General features: G+C 37.4%; 2 protein-coding genes across 4 annotated transcripts; both read left to right on the top strand.

Moving 5' to 3' along the window:
- Window positions 1–82: 82 nt before the first annotated feature.
- Window positions 83–3,703, top strand: LOC139767747 (uncharacterized). The gene is made up of 3 exons (XM_071697354.1): window positions 83–2,589; window positions 2,707–3,145; window positions 3,297–3,703. Exons 1-3 carry the CDS (start codon window positions 2,149–2,151, stop codon window positions 3,701–3,703), a joined length of 1,287 nt encoding a protein of 428 aa, XP_071553455.1. The 5' UTR covers window positions 83–2,148.
- A 7,426-nt stretch (window positions 3,704–11,129) lies between these two features.
- On the top strand, window positions 11,130–17,677 carry LOC139767651 (uncharacterized). 3 transcript variants are annotated; one of them, XM_071697147.1, is made up of 6 exons: window positions 11,130–11,498; window positions 11,689–11,970; window positions 12,080–12,179; window positions 12,261–15,826; window positions 16,010–16,155; window positions 16,230–16,313. In XM_071697147.1, exons 1-6 carry the CDS (start codon window positions 11,460–11,462, stop codon window positions 16,300–16,302), a joined length of 4,206 nt encoding a protein of 1,401 aa, XP_071553248.1. In that variant the 5' UTR covers window positions 11,130–11,459; the 3' UTR covers window positions 16,303–16,313. The 3 variants fall into 3 exon arrangements, with proteins under 3 accessions (XP_071553248.1, XP_071553245.1, XP_071553246.1); XM_071697144.1 differs by having other exon boundaries at window positions 11,146–11,498; window positions 16,010–16,171; window positions 16,230–17,677; XM_071697145.1 differs by having other exon boundaries at window positions 11,147–11,498; window positions 12,261–15,814; window positions 16,010–16,171; window positions 16,230–17,677.
- The last annotated feature ends 103 nt before the right edge of the window (window positions 17,678–17,780 follow it).

A 17,780-nucleotide genomic window follows, 5' to 3' on the forward strand; every position in this document is an offset into this window, starting at 1 on the left:
TCCTGATCCCATCGTTTTTCTCTTGTCTTCTTAAAAACTCTACATGTAATATATAATATTAAATGACATTGTTATGAAGACACGGCAAGTCGAATAGCAATAAAACGTTTCGAAAAGCTAATTTCTAATTTTCTAATTACGTTTCGTTAACGATATTGCGACTAATGTTTTAAGGAAGAGATTTTATCGTGTAATCTGCATTTAAACACGACTTTATAATTTATACGCTGGAGAAATATTTTCGTGTATAATATAAATTTTTTTAAGTATATTAAACAGGCCGAAAGCCTGAAACTTTAATTTTAATGTTTTTTTCGATAATAATTGGTCCTGTATTGAAATAAATGTAAAACATTAACTCATTTTGCTTCCTCATAGAAGAAGCTTTGTTTTCATAAGCTTTGTATATGGACCTTTGATCGCATATAAAGCTAAGTCAAGAGACACGGTAGTGTCTCGCGCCAAGTACACGCGGAGTGAGACCGACCGTGACTCTTTTACGCGACGCGACGAGTTGCGAGTACTCGAAATGTTGATACAATTTACTTTAATTATTTAATTTACAACAAGATATTCTTATATTTGAGGGTTATTTGTAAGTTATTGATACAAATTAATCTATCTTCAACAGTTCGTCTATGTGCAAACTATGTGGAGGCTATAATCGTCACATACTACGTTTACGCGAGCGTTACTTCTGTAGTAACTTACGATAAATCACTCGTTTACGCGAAGTAAATTATCGTAAGTTACTACAAAATCCCGTTTACGCGAAGAAAAATCCTGTTTACGCGAAGGAATTATCGTAAGTTACTACAGAAGTAAAGCTCGCGTAAACGTAATAACAGTTCAACAAATTGATCCACACGCTTGTGGTTTTAATGATTTTAAAACTCAGAAGGGTGTGAGATTTGTGATTAGACACGATGATCGATTAGAGCTGCTCTACGGCAAGCATGCCTACGAAATCGAGTTTATTCCACCGCCAAGCGTGGAAAATTTTGCATTGAGAAAGAGGTCGTATGAGTCAGAAACAGAGGAAACTGAGAACAAGGCGAAAATGTTGAAGTTGGATAATTGCTCTGCTAATCGCTCTGAAGAATGACAGAGAAGAGGAAGAGAAATTAGCTTCGAATGGCGTATGTACATTCCAATCAGAAAGGATTCAACACTAGTTCTAGCACATCCTCCGAACAGAGCAATGAAACCTCAAGTAAATCTGCAAAGTGGGACAGTATATTGATAACAGAAAATTGTTAATTTATACGGTGTCGTCCGTTCCAAACCAAACAAAAGTAATTTCAATTATCAATTATAAGTTTTATTTAATACATGTTAACCCAGATAGCACAAGGACGTCCAATGTATGTTCAGTGGACATCCGCTTTTGGACATTCGGACGTCCAAACAAAGTCCAAATAAGGTCCGTCGGACGTTCTATGTACGTCCCATGGACGGCCATTTGGCACAACTTTGTACGTCCGCAGAATGTCCAAATATGTACGTCCCATGGACGTCCATTTGTCACAACTTTGTACGTCCGCAAAATGTCCAAAACGTACCCAATTTTGGACCTATAATGGATTGCTTTTGGACCTATTTTGGACATCTTTTTTAATTGTAAATTTTAATTAAAAGTTAGCAAACATATTATGATCGATCCAACTGGCAAATTTTATTGATTATTAATTAATTAATTATTAATTAATATTTGTGAGTGGTTTCTATACGCTTGAAAAAGACCGAAATCTGCGGTCGAAACGTAGCGTTTTTTGATCAATAAAATTTGCCAGTTGGGTCGATCATAATACCTTTGCTAATTGTTAATTGTTCACTGGCGATTCAAGTTCTGTTTTTCGTTTTTAATTAAAAGTATTTAAAAAACATAATTATTTGATTTTTGTTTAGTCATTTATCTGTATTTTATAAAAAATATTTTTCTTCATACCTCGGTCGAAAGTACGTACTTTCGTCCCTAATAGCAGGGACGAAAGTTTAACATTTACTCCCTGTGAGAAGTACACGCGCGCCCTCTATAACCTTAAACCTTAACGCCCTTTAACCTTAAAAATAGCCATCAATATTGTTCTGTCGTCAGTTAATTTAATATTAAAATATTATTAAAGTCAATTCAATAATCTAGCAAAAATGAACAATATGTCATCTGATGAATCCGTAGACGAGGAAGAAGTTATACGAAATTTCGATGCAGAAGCGCGATTGATAATAAATACAGATACGTTGCCAAAGAAGTCTGTTGATCGATACAATCTTGTTTACAACACGTATAAAAAGTGGCAGATAGAACACAAAACTTCACTGTCAAACTGTGAAGAAAATAATTTGATTGTGTATTTTAAGGACCTATCTAAAAAATTAAAGCCGTCAACTTTATGGAGTGTTTGGTCAATTTTGAAAAGCACATTAAATTCAAGAGACAATGTTAACATAGATAATTTTCTTAGCTTGAAAGCTTTAGTCAAAAATAACTCTAAAGGTTACAAACCGAAAAAGTCCTTGGTATTGAAATGGGATGAAATTTTAAAATTTATTAACAATGCACCAGACTATGTTCACTTAGCTTCAAAGGTTAGTATTTATATTAATTTTTATTTATTGCTTAATGTTTCATCTTTTTAATGTATACTTAAATTAATAATAATCAACTCATCATGACATGTAAATCTATTTCTATAATAATTGCAGGTTATTTTAATCTTTGGCATATGTGGAGCTCTTAGATGTGATGAACTTACGAAACTTAAAATCCAAGATGTAGAAAACAACGGTAATAAGTATCTTGTTTCTATTCATGAGTCGAAAAATGACATGCCTCGACAATTTATTATCGGAGATCTTTTCTATAAGAAAGTTACTCAGTACATGTCACTGAGGCCTGAAGATCGATTTACTGATAGATTTTTTATCCAGTATCATAAAGGGAAGTGTCAACGTCAAGTTATTGGCAAGAATAAAATTGGGGAGACACCTCAAATTATAGCTGCATACCTAAACTTGGAAAATCCAAAACAGTACACCGGTCATTGCTTTCGTAGAACGGGTGCAACGCTTTTATCTAACTCAGGAGCAAGCACTACCATGCTTAAACAACTAGGTGGATGGAAGTCAATTACAGTAGCACAAGGTTACTTTTTTATTTATTTAATTAGATTGTAGATATTTCCTATCATTTACTAATTGTATAAATACATAAAAATTTAATTCTCTGTAAAATATTCAGATACTACACATTTTTATCTTGATATCTTACCTATAAATGATTTAATTATTTACAGGTTACGTCGAAAATTCGTTAAAAAATAGAGAAAAAATTTATGAATGTATTACTAATGCTACTGTATGTAATGATCATCTGAATCCACAACCATCGACTAGTAAAAATTATTCTAGTGGCACAGTAACTGCAAATAAAAATTTAAAAACTACTGGACAAGATGTTAATTCCGATGATTTTTCTGATGATTTTATAATAAGTGAAGATGATCTAGTAACAATTGATAAATTAAATCAGTTAACAACACCGGAACCTCCAATAACCTCGATTACAACACAGACAAAAAGAAAAGTACTAACAGAATATATTAACCAATTACCTCCAACTCATTTGATGAGAAAACCACCAATTTCAGTCTTTGCTAAAAAACAAGAAAATGAACCACCGTTAAAAATGAGAAAAAAGTGATGAAACTAATACTCATACTAGTATGCTAGTTTTATTACTTCAGCTTTACATGCCAGGAAGGGACTTGGTTTACAATTCATCTCTCATCCACACTCATCCATCCTTACCTTGCGCACCTATTAATTGCACGTTAAACTCACAACCTAAACTCATTTGAACCTAGTCCGCTTCAGCATAGGCCAAGAAACGAACATTATTCACCTATACACACACACATACCTTCCTGCAACAACGCACAACAACTAATATTCCATCTCGCTTTGTCTCTAAAATAACATTCCTTGCATCCTGAAACTTATTCTAAATCAATGCCTTCTCTATAAACCTTATACTCCATAACCTATCATATACCTTATAAACTCCTATCTTCCCTTACTACACTCAAATATTTACATACACCTACATACATATAATAAACCTGACTAATAACAAATCTCCTGCTTCCTAACTAATACTTTCCTATGTCCCCATGCCCTACTGAACTCATCACACCTCCCTGTATGCCCCTCCCTCCTCTTCTTTTCTCTTCCAATGTATTATCTTCCTAATCTTCCTGATCTTTTGAATTCATTCCTAATTTAACTCAAAAAACTTCTGTACCCTCAAATCGCTCCATTCCTCTTCCTTATTTGCCAAATTCCTCAGCGCTGCACCTCTCCACTCCTAATAAATTGCCTCCTAGCCCTTCTTCTCTCGTTCCCTCTGGAGCAATCTTTATTTCCTCCGCGCGCGCGTTCTCTGGTTATCTTCTCGTACCTCGTATCTGCCGTTGCATAACTAATATACCTGGGTTCGCATCCGTGCCATTCAAATATTCTAAAAATTCCAGAAAACTGCTGCGTCCTTTCTTAAACTGTAACGTTCATACCTCTCATTTTTCTCCTTCCACATTTCCTTCCTCTTCTTCTTCTCCTTCTCTCACCAAGCCTTGTGTCCTCGTTTACTCCTTTTCCTATTTCCATCTTCTTTTACCTTTCCTTTCCTACAACGCAGATCAGTTTCGCCAATCCTTGTTTCAGGAATATGCCAATAGCTTTCCTTCACCTTTCTTCTTTTCATCTTCTCTCTTCTTCATCATTGGCTTAACCCTTCCTCAGTTACTTATCTTCTTTTCTTCTTTTACTTTCCTTTCCTGGAACTCCTCTGGACCCGCCAATCCTTGTGTCCTAGCTTTATTTCTCCTTCCTTCTTTTTATTTCCATTAACCCGTGACTCTAGAGCTTTTACTTTTACGACTACTTTTTTCTTCTTTCTTCTTCGATAATCCTCTCCACATTTAATCCTTCCTTGTTTCGTATAACCTCTTCTATAACAGCGCTTTTTCACCTACCTCTTGTCCTCTTCTCTGTTTTCTTCCCCTTACCTCTTCTTCCTCTTCTTATTCTTGATCCTATATTTCCCAATCTAATTTTCCCAATCTAAAATTTACCTGTGTTCTGAGTTCAACCTGTCAACCCTTTAACTATCTTCTTAACCTATGCTTAATTTACGACCGAAGGCTCCTTAGCTAATCACTTATCATACAATCTTCTTTACAATCATCGGTCGAAACCTTCCCTACTTTACCTACATTACCTATTACCACCTTTACCGCCTATCTGACTCGTCACCATAACCTCATCCTACCACGTTCTCCACAAACACTTCTATACTACTTTTCTCTACTTGCATCCTACTATATCTCCCTTCATTCTCATCGCATCCCCTACTTACTCCCTATCTTTCCATTATCCCTACTTGCCACATACTAATCTTTAAACCCAGAAACAAAGCTAAAATCGCACAACGCACTTTCACCGCTACCATTCACACATGCGCCATCTAACCAAGTCCAATACTCATACTAGTAAACTATCATCAGAATGCTTATCTAAAAATTTAAATTTAAATAATCAAATCATGAATTATCAAAACTGTATATTTACCGGAGATATTACTTCTAACTCGCTTCGCTCGTGCCGCAAGTGTCGGGGGCAGGCATCAAAAACATGCTTATTAACATTTAAAGTTAAAAAAAAAAGTAAAATTAATAACGTACTTTCGACCGACTATGAAGAAAAATCGTATACACTACGCGGGCCAAAAGTTGAAATCTCGGTCCTGCTCGTCATGATGCCCTCGGCTTCGCCTCGGGGCATCATGACGCGCAGGGCCGAAAATTCAACTTTCGGCCCTTGTAGTGTAATATACTATTTTGCTGGAATCATATTCCTAGAAATCCTAGGCTATTACAAAAAATATTTTTTATAAAATACAGATAATAAATGACTGTAAACAAAAATCAAATAATTGTTTTTTATCGCTAAGTGTTGAATATACAATAATTCATAAAAAAATATGATCTTTTGATGTTAACCAATATTTTATTATTTGGATGCTACATAATAAGCTTTGGTAACTATATAAACAGTCTATTATACTCGACACATCTTTGGATCGCGATTTTTCAAATGGGATAGACACATAGCTAAAAAGTAATGCCAATTTTGTAGAAAGAATGTTTTCTGGCTGACGCAAAGTAAGCAGGTTACTAATGGGAAGAGCGCTATACATATAAGAGCTTGTCTCCTGCCGCTGTCTTCCAGTTAATATTAAATTGTAAGAGACAATTCATAATTAGCATAACAACTAGATTGTGAAAGAATTTTCCTTTATTTATTAAAACGAGTAAACCACGATATCATACGAAATTTATAGTAACATGCCTTTTTTTATAAAGGAACCAAAACAGATATGGACAGATATAAATCTGACAAAACTACAAATGGTTTTAGCTTTTAAATCCAAATTAATTAATCATTAACAAACAGATATGGACAGATATAAATCTGCATTAATTAATTTGGATTCAAAAGCTAGAACCATCTGTAGTTTTGTCAGATTTATATCTGTCCATATTTGTTTGTTGTAACACTAATTATTAATGTATCACATATTTATTTCCTTCTTATTATGCAAATTTGATTTCCTTTGCAATAAAGCAACATACACAATACACACAGTATCTTTACACTTACATCATTTTTCATTTTTGTACGTGTCAAACTTGTCGATCAATCATTTCACTCAGAAATAATTGCGTGCTGCATTAATGCATTTAAAAGGACATTACAAAAAATAAAAACAATGGAAAAATTAGAAAATAATGATTAATATTCATAGTTGTGAGAGTAGCTCGGAAATCGAGCAGAAAAAGTATAAACACGAGTATGAATAACGAGATATCGGGATGAGAATGTGTACTTGTTATATCGAGCAATTACTTACGTTAATCTGAATTCATTGAGAACGGGACTGTGAATCAAAATCGCCAGCAAGAATCCACTATCTTCCAAAACCTTCCTCGAGGCTCGAGCCTTGACGTGAATCCTGGCTGACTTGAGTTGACTGGCGCTTTCGATGCTAGGTCCCTCGGATGATTATTACCTAGACTAGCGACTTGATCCGCTCTTCTCAGGATTTTTACCGTCATATGATACGCAACTTTAACATTTTATAGAATTACCGACAATTAATTTAATTTAATTAGTTTATTTTTTCTATTAATTAATTTTTATTAGAATAGAGTTGTTTTCCAAATAATAAAAATTATATCGACACTTTATCCAAATGATTCCGGAGCGATTGGATTAAAAACAAATTTTTTTAGACACTTTCTGCTAACTATACGCTTAATTGATTTTAATTAATTGCCGAACTGCTGGCCGGTGCTGGTTTCAAGGCACCTCTGATTCTTACTGCACTGCACGATGAGTACCGAAGCGTTACACGGCTGTGCGGTTGTTCGTCATCACCCTCTGAAAAGAATCGCTATCAATACTTTAAAAGTGAATGAATCGCCCGAGCGATTCAACGTCCAGCGGCATTGCCTCCGACTTGCATTCAGTAAACTCGCGAGCTAAATCTCCGCTTTACGTTACAGCTAAAAATAGAATGCTTCTTCGCGACATATAGAAAGAACATTTATGTGAAATTGCGAAACTTCGTAAAAATCAATTGCATTTATTATTAAATATTTCGAATAAATATTATATTTTGTGATATACGCGAGTATGAAAACACAGAGGTATCGGCAACACATTTTAAAACAGCTCGGGAAATAAATATTCGCTGGAAAATCTACAAAAACGTTGCAAAATGATAATGATTAAGAACACGAGTCGTCATTTTAAAACTGCATGTAAAGTCAAGAAAGTTTCTACATGTTAATCTAGTCAACTAAAAATATTTTCTGCCGACGTTATCTGCTGGAATAATAATAAGGAGATTTGCTCACTCACTGATAAAGTAATGCATGCTAAAATAGTTGTCAGCATGCAAGGATATAGGTAAAAATTGTTTGGGGCGGCAGTGTGGTCTAGTGGTAGAGCGCCACCCTTAAGAAAAAGAACTGAGCAGTTGCACCAGTAACTGATGAAGTTGAATCAGTAACTTGTGATGTTCTATCAGTGACTGAATACGAGAGTCAGTTACTGGTAATGCTTTTCAGTTGACGTCCAGTTTTAATAATCAGTTTCTACAATACTGGTTAGACACTGAGTGTTGTCATCAGTAACTGATGACTGGACCTCAGTTTTTTTTAACGGTTTGTCAGATACTAATTATATTCTTCAGTTGACACCCAGTTTTAATAATCAGTTTCTACATTACTCTAAAAACTGGTTAGACACTGAGTGTTGCCATTAGTAACTGATGACTGGTCCTCAGTTTTTTTAACGGTTTGTCAGATGCTGATTATGTTCTTCAGTTGACGCCCAGTTTTAATAATCAGTTTTTATATTAATCTAAAAAACTGGTTAGACACTGAGTGTTGCCATCAGTAACTAATGACTGGTCCTCAGTTTTTTTTAACGGTTTGTCAGATACTGATTATGTTCTTCAGGCAAGTTTATAGAACTGGTGAAAGTTCAATTGATTCAATTGATCAACCGAACAACATGGAAGTTCTATCAGTTACGTCAACTTAACTATCGACGACGTCGCTAGTTGATAGTTACGAAAACTGAATAAAACTGGACCAATATTGACCAGTTCTTTTAACAGTAACTGGTACAACTGTTCCTTTTATCAGTAACTTGTTTCAATATACTGATCGTGCTGTCATCAGTTACAATAATCAGTTATCCACCAGTTAGTGCCCAGTTTTTTTAATCAGTAACTAGTATAACTGTTTCTTTTATCAGTAACTTGTTTCAATAAACTGATCGTGCTGTCATCAGTTTCAATAATCAGTTATCCACCAGTTAGTGCCCAGTTTTTTTATCAGTTTTGACTGCATTTTTTCTTAAGGGCAGACTCGTAATCTGAGGAACCAGGTTCGAGTCCACTAGAGCCATGTAGTATGGAAAAAGTTTTTTTCCGAAGAAACTGCGCCCTCCGTGCAAGATAAGATCTTGTGCGGAAAAAACTGGGCTCCGTCTTTCGGAAGAGACGTTAAACCGTTGGTCCAAAGGAAATGGATGAGAGTGGGATAGGGTTGGGTACGTCCCTGCAAAAACGCCGTAAGATACTAGACTGTGAACCCTACGGGGATATACAGTAAATAATAGTTTACGAGGTAAACATTGTTTGTATTTCGATCAGTCTTATCACGTCCTAATCACGTTTGCCGAATTTCTCAGTTATCGGTATCGGTATCGGTATCGTGTTGGGATGTGCGACTGGATTACGTAATTTTGGTACTAACTGTAAAAAATCATGTAATTGCTCTAAGGTACAGTTTTGGGTTTCTAATTTGTTTTTAAATTCTATCCATTTCGTTATATCTTTTTCCGTTATGTCATTATCTTTTCGTGAAGTCACTATCTTGTCGTATTCTATACATGAAGTAATTTTTTTACAATATTTTTTATTCAAGATCTCTTCAATTTTCAATTTTACTTTGTCAGCCAACTGGCCCACATATAAAATACGTTCCTTATATTTATATTTATTTAATTCGTCCTCCATTTCTTCAAATTTTGTTAGGAATTTAATGTTGTGGTTAACAATATAAATCAACTTTTTATTTAATCCTCCGAAAATTTTTAGCCCACGTTGCAGATATTGCTTGCTATTACTGTTTTCCATGAATTTACTTTCTTTAAGCATAGTTTCTATCAGTTTCTTCCTATGCTTAATCACCAAATTTACTGCCGCCTTCCACATCCTATAAATAAAAAAATATTTAAAAAAAAATTAGAATAAATACTGCTCTAAGTAACAACTTTAAATAACACAAATGTTTTATTATTATATATATTGCATATATATAATGCACACACATGCATGCGTGCACAAAAAACTGTATCAATTTTATATACATATATCGAAAAAATTTTTCTCATAAAATCTACAGATATTCATAAACTTAACGTGGAAAATTTTTCACGAATGTCCCGCCAATTAAATTTAATTCTTTCTATAATTCTTTAATTCAATTTCGTTTTTGCGAATTCGAGAGATATAATTAGTGAATTTTTCAATGTTATAACGAAGTATCGATTATAAGCTTTAACGAGTAACACAAATTGATTTCAGCAATTTGTATGGCAAACAGTAATTGATTTCAATAAATTGGATGGCAGACTGCTTAACGAAAATTTTACTTCAGACTCGATTACTTATAGACTTAATCTCGAAAGTTTGTAATGTTAACATAAATAGAGGTTTCAAATTAAACTGTCGCTGAAGAAATGCATAGCGAGATTGTGTTCACTGAGAAACGTCAACGATTAAATTGCGTTGACAATTTACGATTAACCGAAACAAAAATTTTCAAGGCGTAAATAATCGTTGCACGCCTTACGTGACTACAAATTAATTCGTTAAATTTTTACACCAGTTAAATGTATCTTCCTGACATGATTGCTAATAAAAATTACGTATAGATGTATCTATTTTCGTATTGATGTTAAATGATTAAGCTAAATGACATAATTCAGGTCTCCCTTCGCAATAATTTAATTATATAAACATGTTTCAAGTACGAATTGCGATTATTTTACTTCACGTAAAAATATATCGTGATTTAATATTTAATCAATCGATGGAACTTATGGCAGTATAAAATAAGAAAAAACAATTTTTAAAATCAAGAAACGAGGGAGAATATATACTTAAGTCTAATATTACACTTTCAATATAAAAGTTGGATAATTTAATATTTTACATTACACGATACATACATATAATAAATACTTGTGCTCGGATAATTATACAAGCATAAAGAAAACAAAAGAATTATTAATTAAAAAATGGGAGTATCGAGCGCGGCAACTATTTAAACAATCCATTGTTGTTAAATATTTGTACGTCTTACAAGCGAGCGAAAACGACCGTTTTGATTCGAATCGTCTTCCTCCAAGGTCGTAGCCAGTCTCAGGAAGAGTTTCGCGAGAAAGAAAAGAAGTAAAAGGGAAATTGTGACGTATCGGCGAGAGCGAAAGCGGCCGTGCTGCTTTTGACGATTTTTCTCGCCACAGAAACGTATCAAGGTTACGTGGACGCTTTGTTGCGTCTCGCGCCTCGGGCGCCGATTTCTCGTGCAACTCATTACATCGAAAATCACATCGCACGAAAAACGGCCGTCTTTACGTAACACGGCAGAGTCCGGCAGAGGGTCTCTATTGCCGTCGCGATTGCAGCGTTGTGGCAACCGAACGAATTACAGGTAACAAACAAACAAAAAGTATGGCAGGTGTCAAGCGGTTCGTGAGGAATGACCGGTTGTACACGGTGGTCTGACTTGATTTAATTACGGCCGAGGAAGGGCGAGATGTCTTCGGGCGCCAGGAAATCGCCGCGGATCGAAGATGTGAGTTTCACAGGTTGTTATTTGCTCGCGGACCGCGCGCGCTTAACCTAAACCTAAACTCCTCGTCGAATCCTCGTTCGATCGTTCTATGAGATTTTCAAACGTTTAACTTTAGAAATTCTGATTATTCCTCTTTTTGCTAAATAGAATAAATGAGAAGTTTCACGCGTTTTGAATATGTTTCTTTTAGTTAATCTCCACAGAGGATGACACCTTGGGATCCTCCATAAGTCTAAGTGTCGGGGAGAACTCGGTGCGAATTAAAGAGAAACCTAAAGCTACCAAGGAAGCCGAACAGTTATCGGCCGACAGGAAAGATGCGCCGGATAAGTGGTGGTTGAAGAGGCCTGAGACACGTCTGGGTGTCCTGAGTGCCAAGAGCGCGGATGCGAAGACCAAGCAGTCTCCTACTCCTTCGCCGGATGTCAGCTCTTCTATGAAAGACTTCCTCGAGAAAGAGAGGATGTGCAAGGTGATTGACTGAAACAAGCGATGAAACATTTCCCTCGTTAAGAAGAACAATATTCTTAATTGCTTTTATTCCCTACCGTTTTTAACATGTTGCTTTGAACGACTTTTAGGCAGTATCCAAAAGCGAAGGAGAAGTGAAAGACAAGGATGACACGTTATGCGACATACTCGCATCCGCGGCTTTCGATAAATATCCGTCAGACTTTGAAAGTAAGTTTTCGAGTAGCGCGTAAAGCCGGAGCTTTCCAAATTGATGTTTGCGCTCGATTAATTCGCTTATGTCTCGTGTAGATGCCACTGACGAGGATATCGGCAGTATGCTGGAGGAAATGAGCAAAATCGCTGGGGCATTAAGCCCTAATTCGTGTCCTGAACGTACAAAATCTGGTGGTTCCAGTAAGAATCCCGCCGAAGAAGAGAAGTCTGTGGAAGAATTATTAGAAGAGGCTGAGAAGTTAGTCAGGGAAAATTGTAACACCCTATCGAAAAGTATATCGAAATCTGATACTTTAGTGCCAGAGAATCAAGACGAAAGCCTGAACAGAGTAAGGCAACTGGAAGCTGACATTTTTCAATTAATAGAGGAAGAAGTGCATAAAGAAACAGAAAAGATAAAGAGGAGTCCGAAGAACGAGAGGAGACGGGAGAACAGTCCAGGATTTGAAATCGTTTATGAAAATCTCAGTAGTTTGAGACCACCGAAAACGCTGGAATTTCAAAGAAGAAAGTTTGAGGAACAGAAAGTCGAAATATCGAGCAGTTCCGATTTGGACGACCCGATTGAGAGGCATTCCAAGTCCGAGGAACTGAAGAGCACGAAGAAAATTGAAATGGATAAAGAGAATCTGCAGAAGGAGATCACGGACGTGGATAAGGACTTTTTCGAAGATTTGTTGAGAAGATCTAAGGAGAAGGCGGAGGGCGGGATGTCTGGTAGTTCCAGTTTCGGGCAGGAAGATTTCTCGCATTTCTTGAAGTTGCTTCAAGGGCAGAATACAGACAAAACAGAGCTGGAATCAAAAGAGTCTAACGCGATGTATGATCTCTTTTTGAAATCTACTAATGGTGAGATATTATCGACCAAGGAGAGTCAATTAGCTAGTGGCAAAACCCCAGAATTCCCGGAAAAAGAATTTTCCGAGATATTAGGAAAGGAATTACCGGCCATTAACGGTGCACACAAAGATCATGAAATTAATGACAGCGATTCCAGCATAAGCGAAGGACAACATAAAGGGGCATTGAATTCTCAGTCAGGCGGGACAACATTCTTAAAACATTCTAGTAATGAATCTAAGAAGACTATATCGAAAGTTACAGAGAGAGAAAACAATAAAAATGTGACAGAAGCTAATAAAAAGGCAGTTAACCCTGAAAGTGAGTTGTATACGGTAGGATTGACGCCGAGATTAGAATTATTCGCAGATGCGATACCCAAACTTATGGCTGAAAAGTTAAATGAAAATGTTGCGAGAGAGAACGCGGAGAAAACGGAAAAGGCAGATTCCGCGCTCAAGGAATCTGCTTGTTCAGAAACAAATGTGGATGCAAAAGTGGAAGATTTATATGCCGCTAAAGCACCAAAGATCTCAAAGATGCATCATCAAGAAGCACCTGGCGTTTCGGGTAAAGCAATAGATGTATCTAAAATCGACCGTATTGTTAGTGCACCGAGTAATAAGCAATCGAAGAAAGAGATAAGATTCTGCAAGTCCAAGAGCTACGATCAGATATGCCAGCCTCCCTTGAGAACCTCCCTCGAAAATATCAGAATTAATAAAGCTTTAGATGTATCTAAAAAACCTGTAAACCCGGTTTCCAGAAAATCATCGATGGTAATGCCGAAAGTACAATCCCGACCGATTTCCAAAACCGCGCCGAAACCTAACTCGTCCTTAAGATCAAAACTGGAGTCTGGAATTAAAGTTGGCTCCACATCCAGCTTACCAGCTGCGTCCCAGATGAAGTCGCCCGACGCTTACAAGAAAAATTTCATGGCCGCCGGAGATTCGAAGCAGATCCCAATGAAACGCGATTGGGAGATGTTATGTCGCGAGGAGAGACACAAGAACATGCTGCTGAAGCAACAGTTGGAGGCCGAGGCGAAGCTGTACAAGAGTCAAATCGAGGACATGCGTACGTCCTTCGAGGGAGAGCTGTTTGCCTTGAAGAAACAAAATATAATCTTGAAGGCGAGAATCGATGAGGTCTCTCTGAGCGAACGGCGCGTGGAGATTCCTGCTAAAAACGATACGAAAATCGCTCTTTTAGAACAAGAACTGGAGAAGCAGGAAAGCCTGATCCGTGCTTATGAGACCGAGAACAAGAAGCTAATGCAAGATACGAAACGTATGCAAGAGGAATTGAAGAATTTACAGTCTAAGCAGAAGAGCACGATATCAGAAGCGAACGATACGCAACAGCTCGCCGATCGGGTGAAGGATCTCCAGGAGGAGACGTTGAAGTTGAACCTCGAGGTGTCCGAGCTGAAGGAGAAGAACGCCGATTACCTGTTGAAGAACGACGATCTAATGCAACAGAACAGTTTGCTCGCGGACGAATTGGATATGTTCAAAGAGCAGTTGAGAGCGAAGAATAACTTTATTACGGATCGGCTGCAAGTGATGACCACCACGGAGTTAGAACTTAAGAAACAGATAGAGGATTTGAGTATCAAATTGAGCTCCAAATCGGAGCAATTGCGAGTGACTAAACAGGATTTGGACAAGTTTCAGCAGAACGTCCTGCCCTTGGAGAAGGAACTGCTGGAGCTCAGAGCTAGGGAGGGGAATCTCCAGGATAAATTGCAGATAAGCAAGAGCCACGTCGAGCGCGAAAAGCAGTTGACCCAGAGACTCAAGGATCAGGTTATTCTGGACAACAAGAAGGTCACAGACCTGAACAGACAAGTGCGCGAATTGGAACGTATACTCAAGAGGAAGAACCCCGACTCAGTATCGGCACTCATACTGACCGCCAACTCGGAACAAGACAAGATTGGTTCCGAGAAGGTGAAGCTTCTGGAGGAGAGAATAGCGAGTCTCGAGAACGAGATCAAGGCCAAGGAGGATATCGCGCAGCAGAATCTGGTTGACCTGCAGAAGAAATTCTCCGACATGAAGGAGAAGTACACGACGCAGGTGATGGAGCTGGAGGCGAAACTGTTGGAGGCAACTACGAAGGAACACAAGTTGTACAATGACATGTTCACGCAAACGATGAGATATGTTGAGAGCAAGAGTGTGGAGAATAACAAGAAAGATGACAGAGCTTCAGCCGTGGAAGATAAGAAGGAAAAGATGAAGGTTGGGCCGAAGTCTCAAAATCCGAAGGAAGACGCACATCTCATCGCTACTATAAGAGGCTTGAAGCTGGAGATCGCGAACAAGGATAAAGCGGTCTCAAAAATAACCAAGGAGTATCAGGAGCTCCAAAAAACAAACCGGCGACTGCAGAAGGAGCGGGAGAAATTGCTGAATGATCGTAGGAGCTTCAGAAGCATGGATTTCGATAAGGCGTTCCGAGGAATGAAGAACGGCGAAGGAAATGATCAGAATTCGAATGTCTACCAGAACGGGCATGTTTCCGACTCGCAGAGGCTGTCGTCGTCGACGCCAAAGTTGTACGATCCGATGCAGTACACGGAGAACGGCAAGAATGGGGTTATTAAGAAGTTGACCAACGAAAACGACATCCTGAAGGAAGAGCTGAACAAAATGAACAAGGACTTTATGGCGCTGAAGAGCAAGAGACTGCACGATTTGAATCTCTTGCAGGAGGAACACGAGCGAGAGATGGCCACTCTTGTGAAAGAATACAGCGTCAAGATCGGAGATTCTAAAGTGGTAAAGTTACAGGTTTGTAACGCTTAGCAAACACCTGGCATATCCCTTATTTTTTTTCTTTTTTTTTTCAAATCATACAAGAAAAAACTAGTAGCATCTTTTGAGTAGTACAAACCTCTGCTTTGCTTATATCTCAATATATTTATCTGTTATGGCTAGGAATTTTTACTATTTCATAATTTTTATTTTTAATAGGGTCAGATTAATACTCAGGGAGCAATCATATCGCACTTGAAAGAACAGGTCGAGAAGTTCAGAGATTATAAGGAGCAGGTGATCATGTTGAAGGCCGAAAGAGAGCACTTAGAGAATAAAGTGAAAACGCTGACCGAGAAAGTCAAGTACTTATCAACGCCGGTACGTGAAAAATAGTCCATTTTTTAAAGCGGTCCTTGACATGATATCTCCGTTTCAGGGAACGGAACAATTGCAATTGCTGCAGGACAAGATCACAATTCTTCAGCAACGGCACGAGAGTAGGGAGATGACCTTGCAGACGTTAATTCGTGACTTACTGAGGAATCGAACGCAGTGCAGAGACTGTAGTAAGAACGAAAAGGGCAAGAATCGGCAGCTTTGCTACTTCCGACAAGAACTCGATCATATCTTAGGAATGCTACAGGAGATCGCTAACGTCCATTGATTATCGCTGAATCGAGAGATTGTCCCTAAATAGTCACAGCGCATTTGTATGGTTCTCGGTTCGTCATCGAATATTGTGATAATTTTTACAAGACTAAGTATTTGCGATGTAGCTTAAATAATTCGAGAGAGGCATTAGGTATTTTAAGTGTCAAAGTATAGGTGCGTAAACGCGTTCGTTCGCGACCCTCAGCCAAAATGTTTAGTCCATACTTCTATCAACTCTTCCAGAATTGATGAGAACTATTATAAAGTACGATCTTCTTTCTTGCGTCCGTGACACCGTTTGTTCTGCGAGGTCATCTATCCGTACAGAGCTCGCAAATGACTCGGTAGGCTCGGATCACTGCCAAAGAGAGAAACGCTACTACGTAACTAACAGTAGCGTATATAATAACGAACGAACGAACGTACGATTGAATTACCTTTTTCAATCTCTCTCCGTCGCCAATTTTCTTGCCACGCGCGTGCAATGTCTGTGAACACTGCCCGCTATTAGCATAATCTATTTTATTGAATCAAAAATTAATTTTTAGAATAAGTCGTACTTTTAGGATTAGATATTTTTTATTTATTTATTTATTTATTGACTCTAAATAAAATGGCACGGCTGCTTGCAACGTTTCTCCAAATCGATGTTGCTGCAGCTTGTTTTCTTCTTATAATTGTATAGCATGACAATTGGACGGAGGAAAAAGAAAATAGATATGTAAAAATATCTCCGTAAGGGTTTCTTCCAAAGTTAAATGATATCTAGTTTTTTACGGATAATTTTTTCGGAAACTTTGCTGTACATATAGGCGTTATAAGAGATAAACCGCTATATTTATTTCGGATAATACTCCACGTCGGTTTATTCGCGATCAACGAAGTTGACTATATCATGTATATCGTATCGTAAGTATTCTAGTTTATTACTATTGTTGCCAAGCCTAGTTGGTGATCTCGTCAAATGTAGCCTTGTCTGTATGCGTCGTAATAAACGCAAGCACACCGCACAAATCGATGTAGCCGAGACTTGAGGACGAACAATCAGAATGCCTATCTTTCGTATTTTCTTCGCAAAATCTGCAGACTCTTTGAGACAATTATCTTCCTGAGACTCGGTTACGTCGACGTACACACAATCACATTCTTTTTCTAAATAGATTTAAGCTTGTCACTTGCAATGTACAAAATCCAAAATTATAACTTTAATAAATTTAATCTTCTCGCTATAAAGGATCGATATTTTATCCGACGGCAATATAGCGCAGGTTAAGAAATCGTGTCAATCGATATTTACCAGACACTTGTCGAGTAAAATAAAATCTGAGAAGAATCT

The sequence above is a fragment of the Temnothorax nylanderi genome, unplaced genomic scaffold (genome assembly GCF_030848795.1).
Source record: "Temnothorax nylanderi isolate EJ_2023f unplaced genomic scaffold, tnyl_v1.0 TNYL_tig0011_pilon, whole genome shotgun sequence".
NCBI lineage: Eukaryota > Metazoa > Arthropoda > Insecta > Hymenoptera > Formicidae > Temnothorax > Temnothorax nylanderi.

What these genes read in the sequence shown, in the direction of transcription:
- LOC139767651 (XM_071697144.1), top strand. Translation starts at nt 11,460, where the DNA reads ATGTCTTCGGGCGCCAGGAAATCGCCGCGGATCGAAGAT. An exon ending in AGAAAGAGAGGATGTGCAAG is followed by an intron (nt 11,971 to 12,079) that starts GTGATTGACTGA and finishes AACGACTTTTAG; the next exon opens with GCAGTATCCAAAAGCGAAGG. An exon ending in CTAAAGTGGTAAAGTTACAG is followed by an intron (nt 15,827 to 16,009) that starts GTTTGTAACGCT and finishes TATTTTTAATAG; the next exon opens with GGTCAGATTAATACTCAGGG.
- LOC139767747 (XM_071697354.1), top strand. Translation starts at nt 2,149, where the DNA reads ATGAACAATATGTCATCTGATGAATCCGTAGACGAGGAAGAAGTTATA. An exon ending in ATGTTCACTTAGCTTCAAAG is followed by an intron (nt 2,590 to 2,706) that starts GTTAGTATTTAT and finishes TAATAATTGCAG; the next exon opens with GTTATTTTAATCTTTGGCAT. An exon ending in GTCAATTACAGTAGCACAAG is followed by an intron (nt 3,146 to 3,296) that starts GTTACTTTTTTA and finishes AATTATTTACAG; the next exon opens with GTTACGTCGAAAATTCGTTA.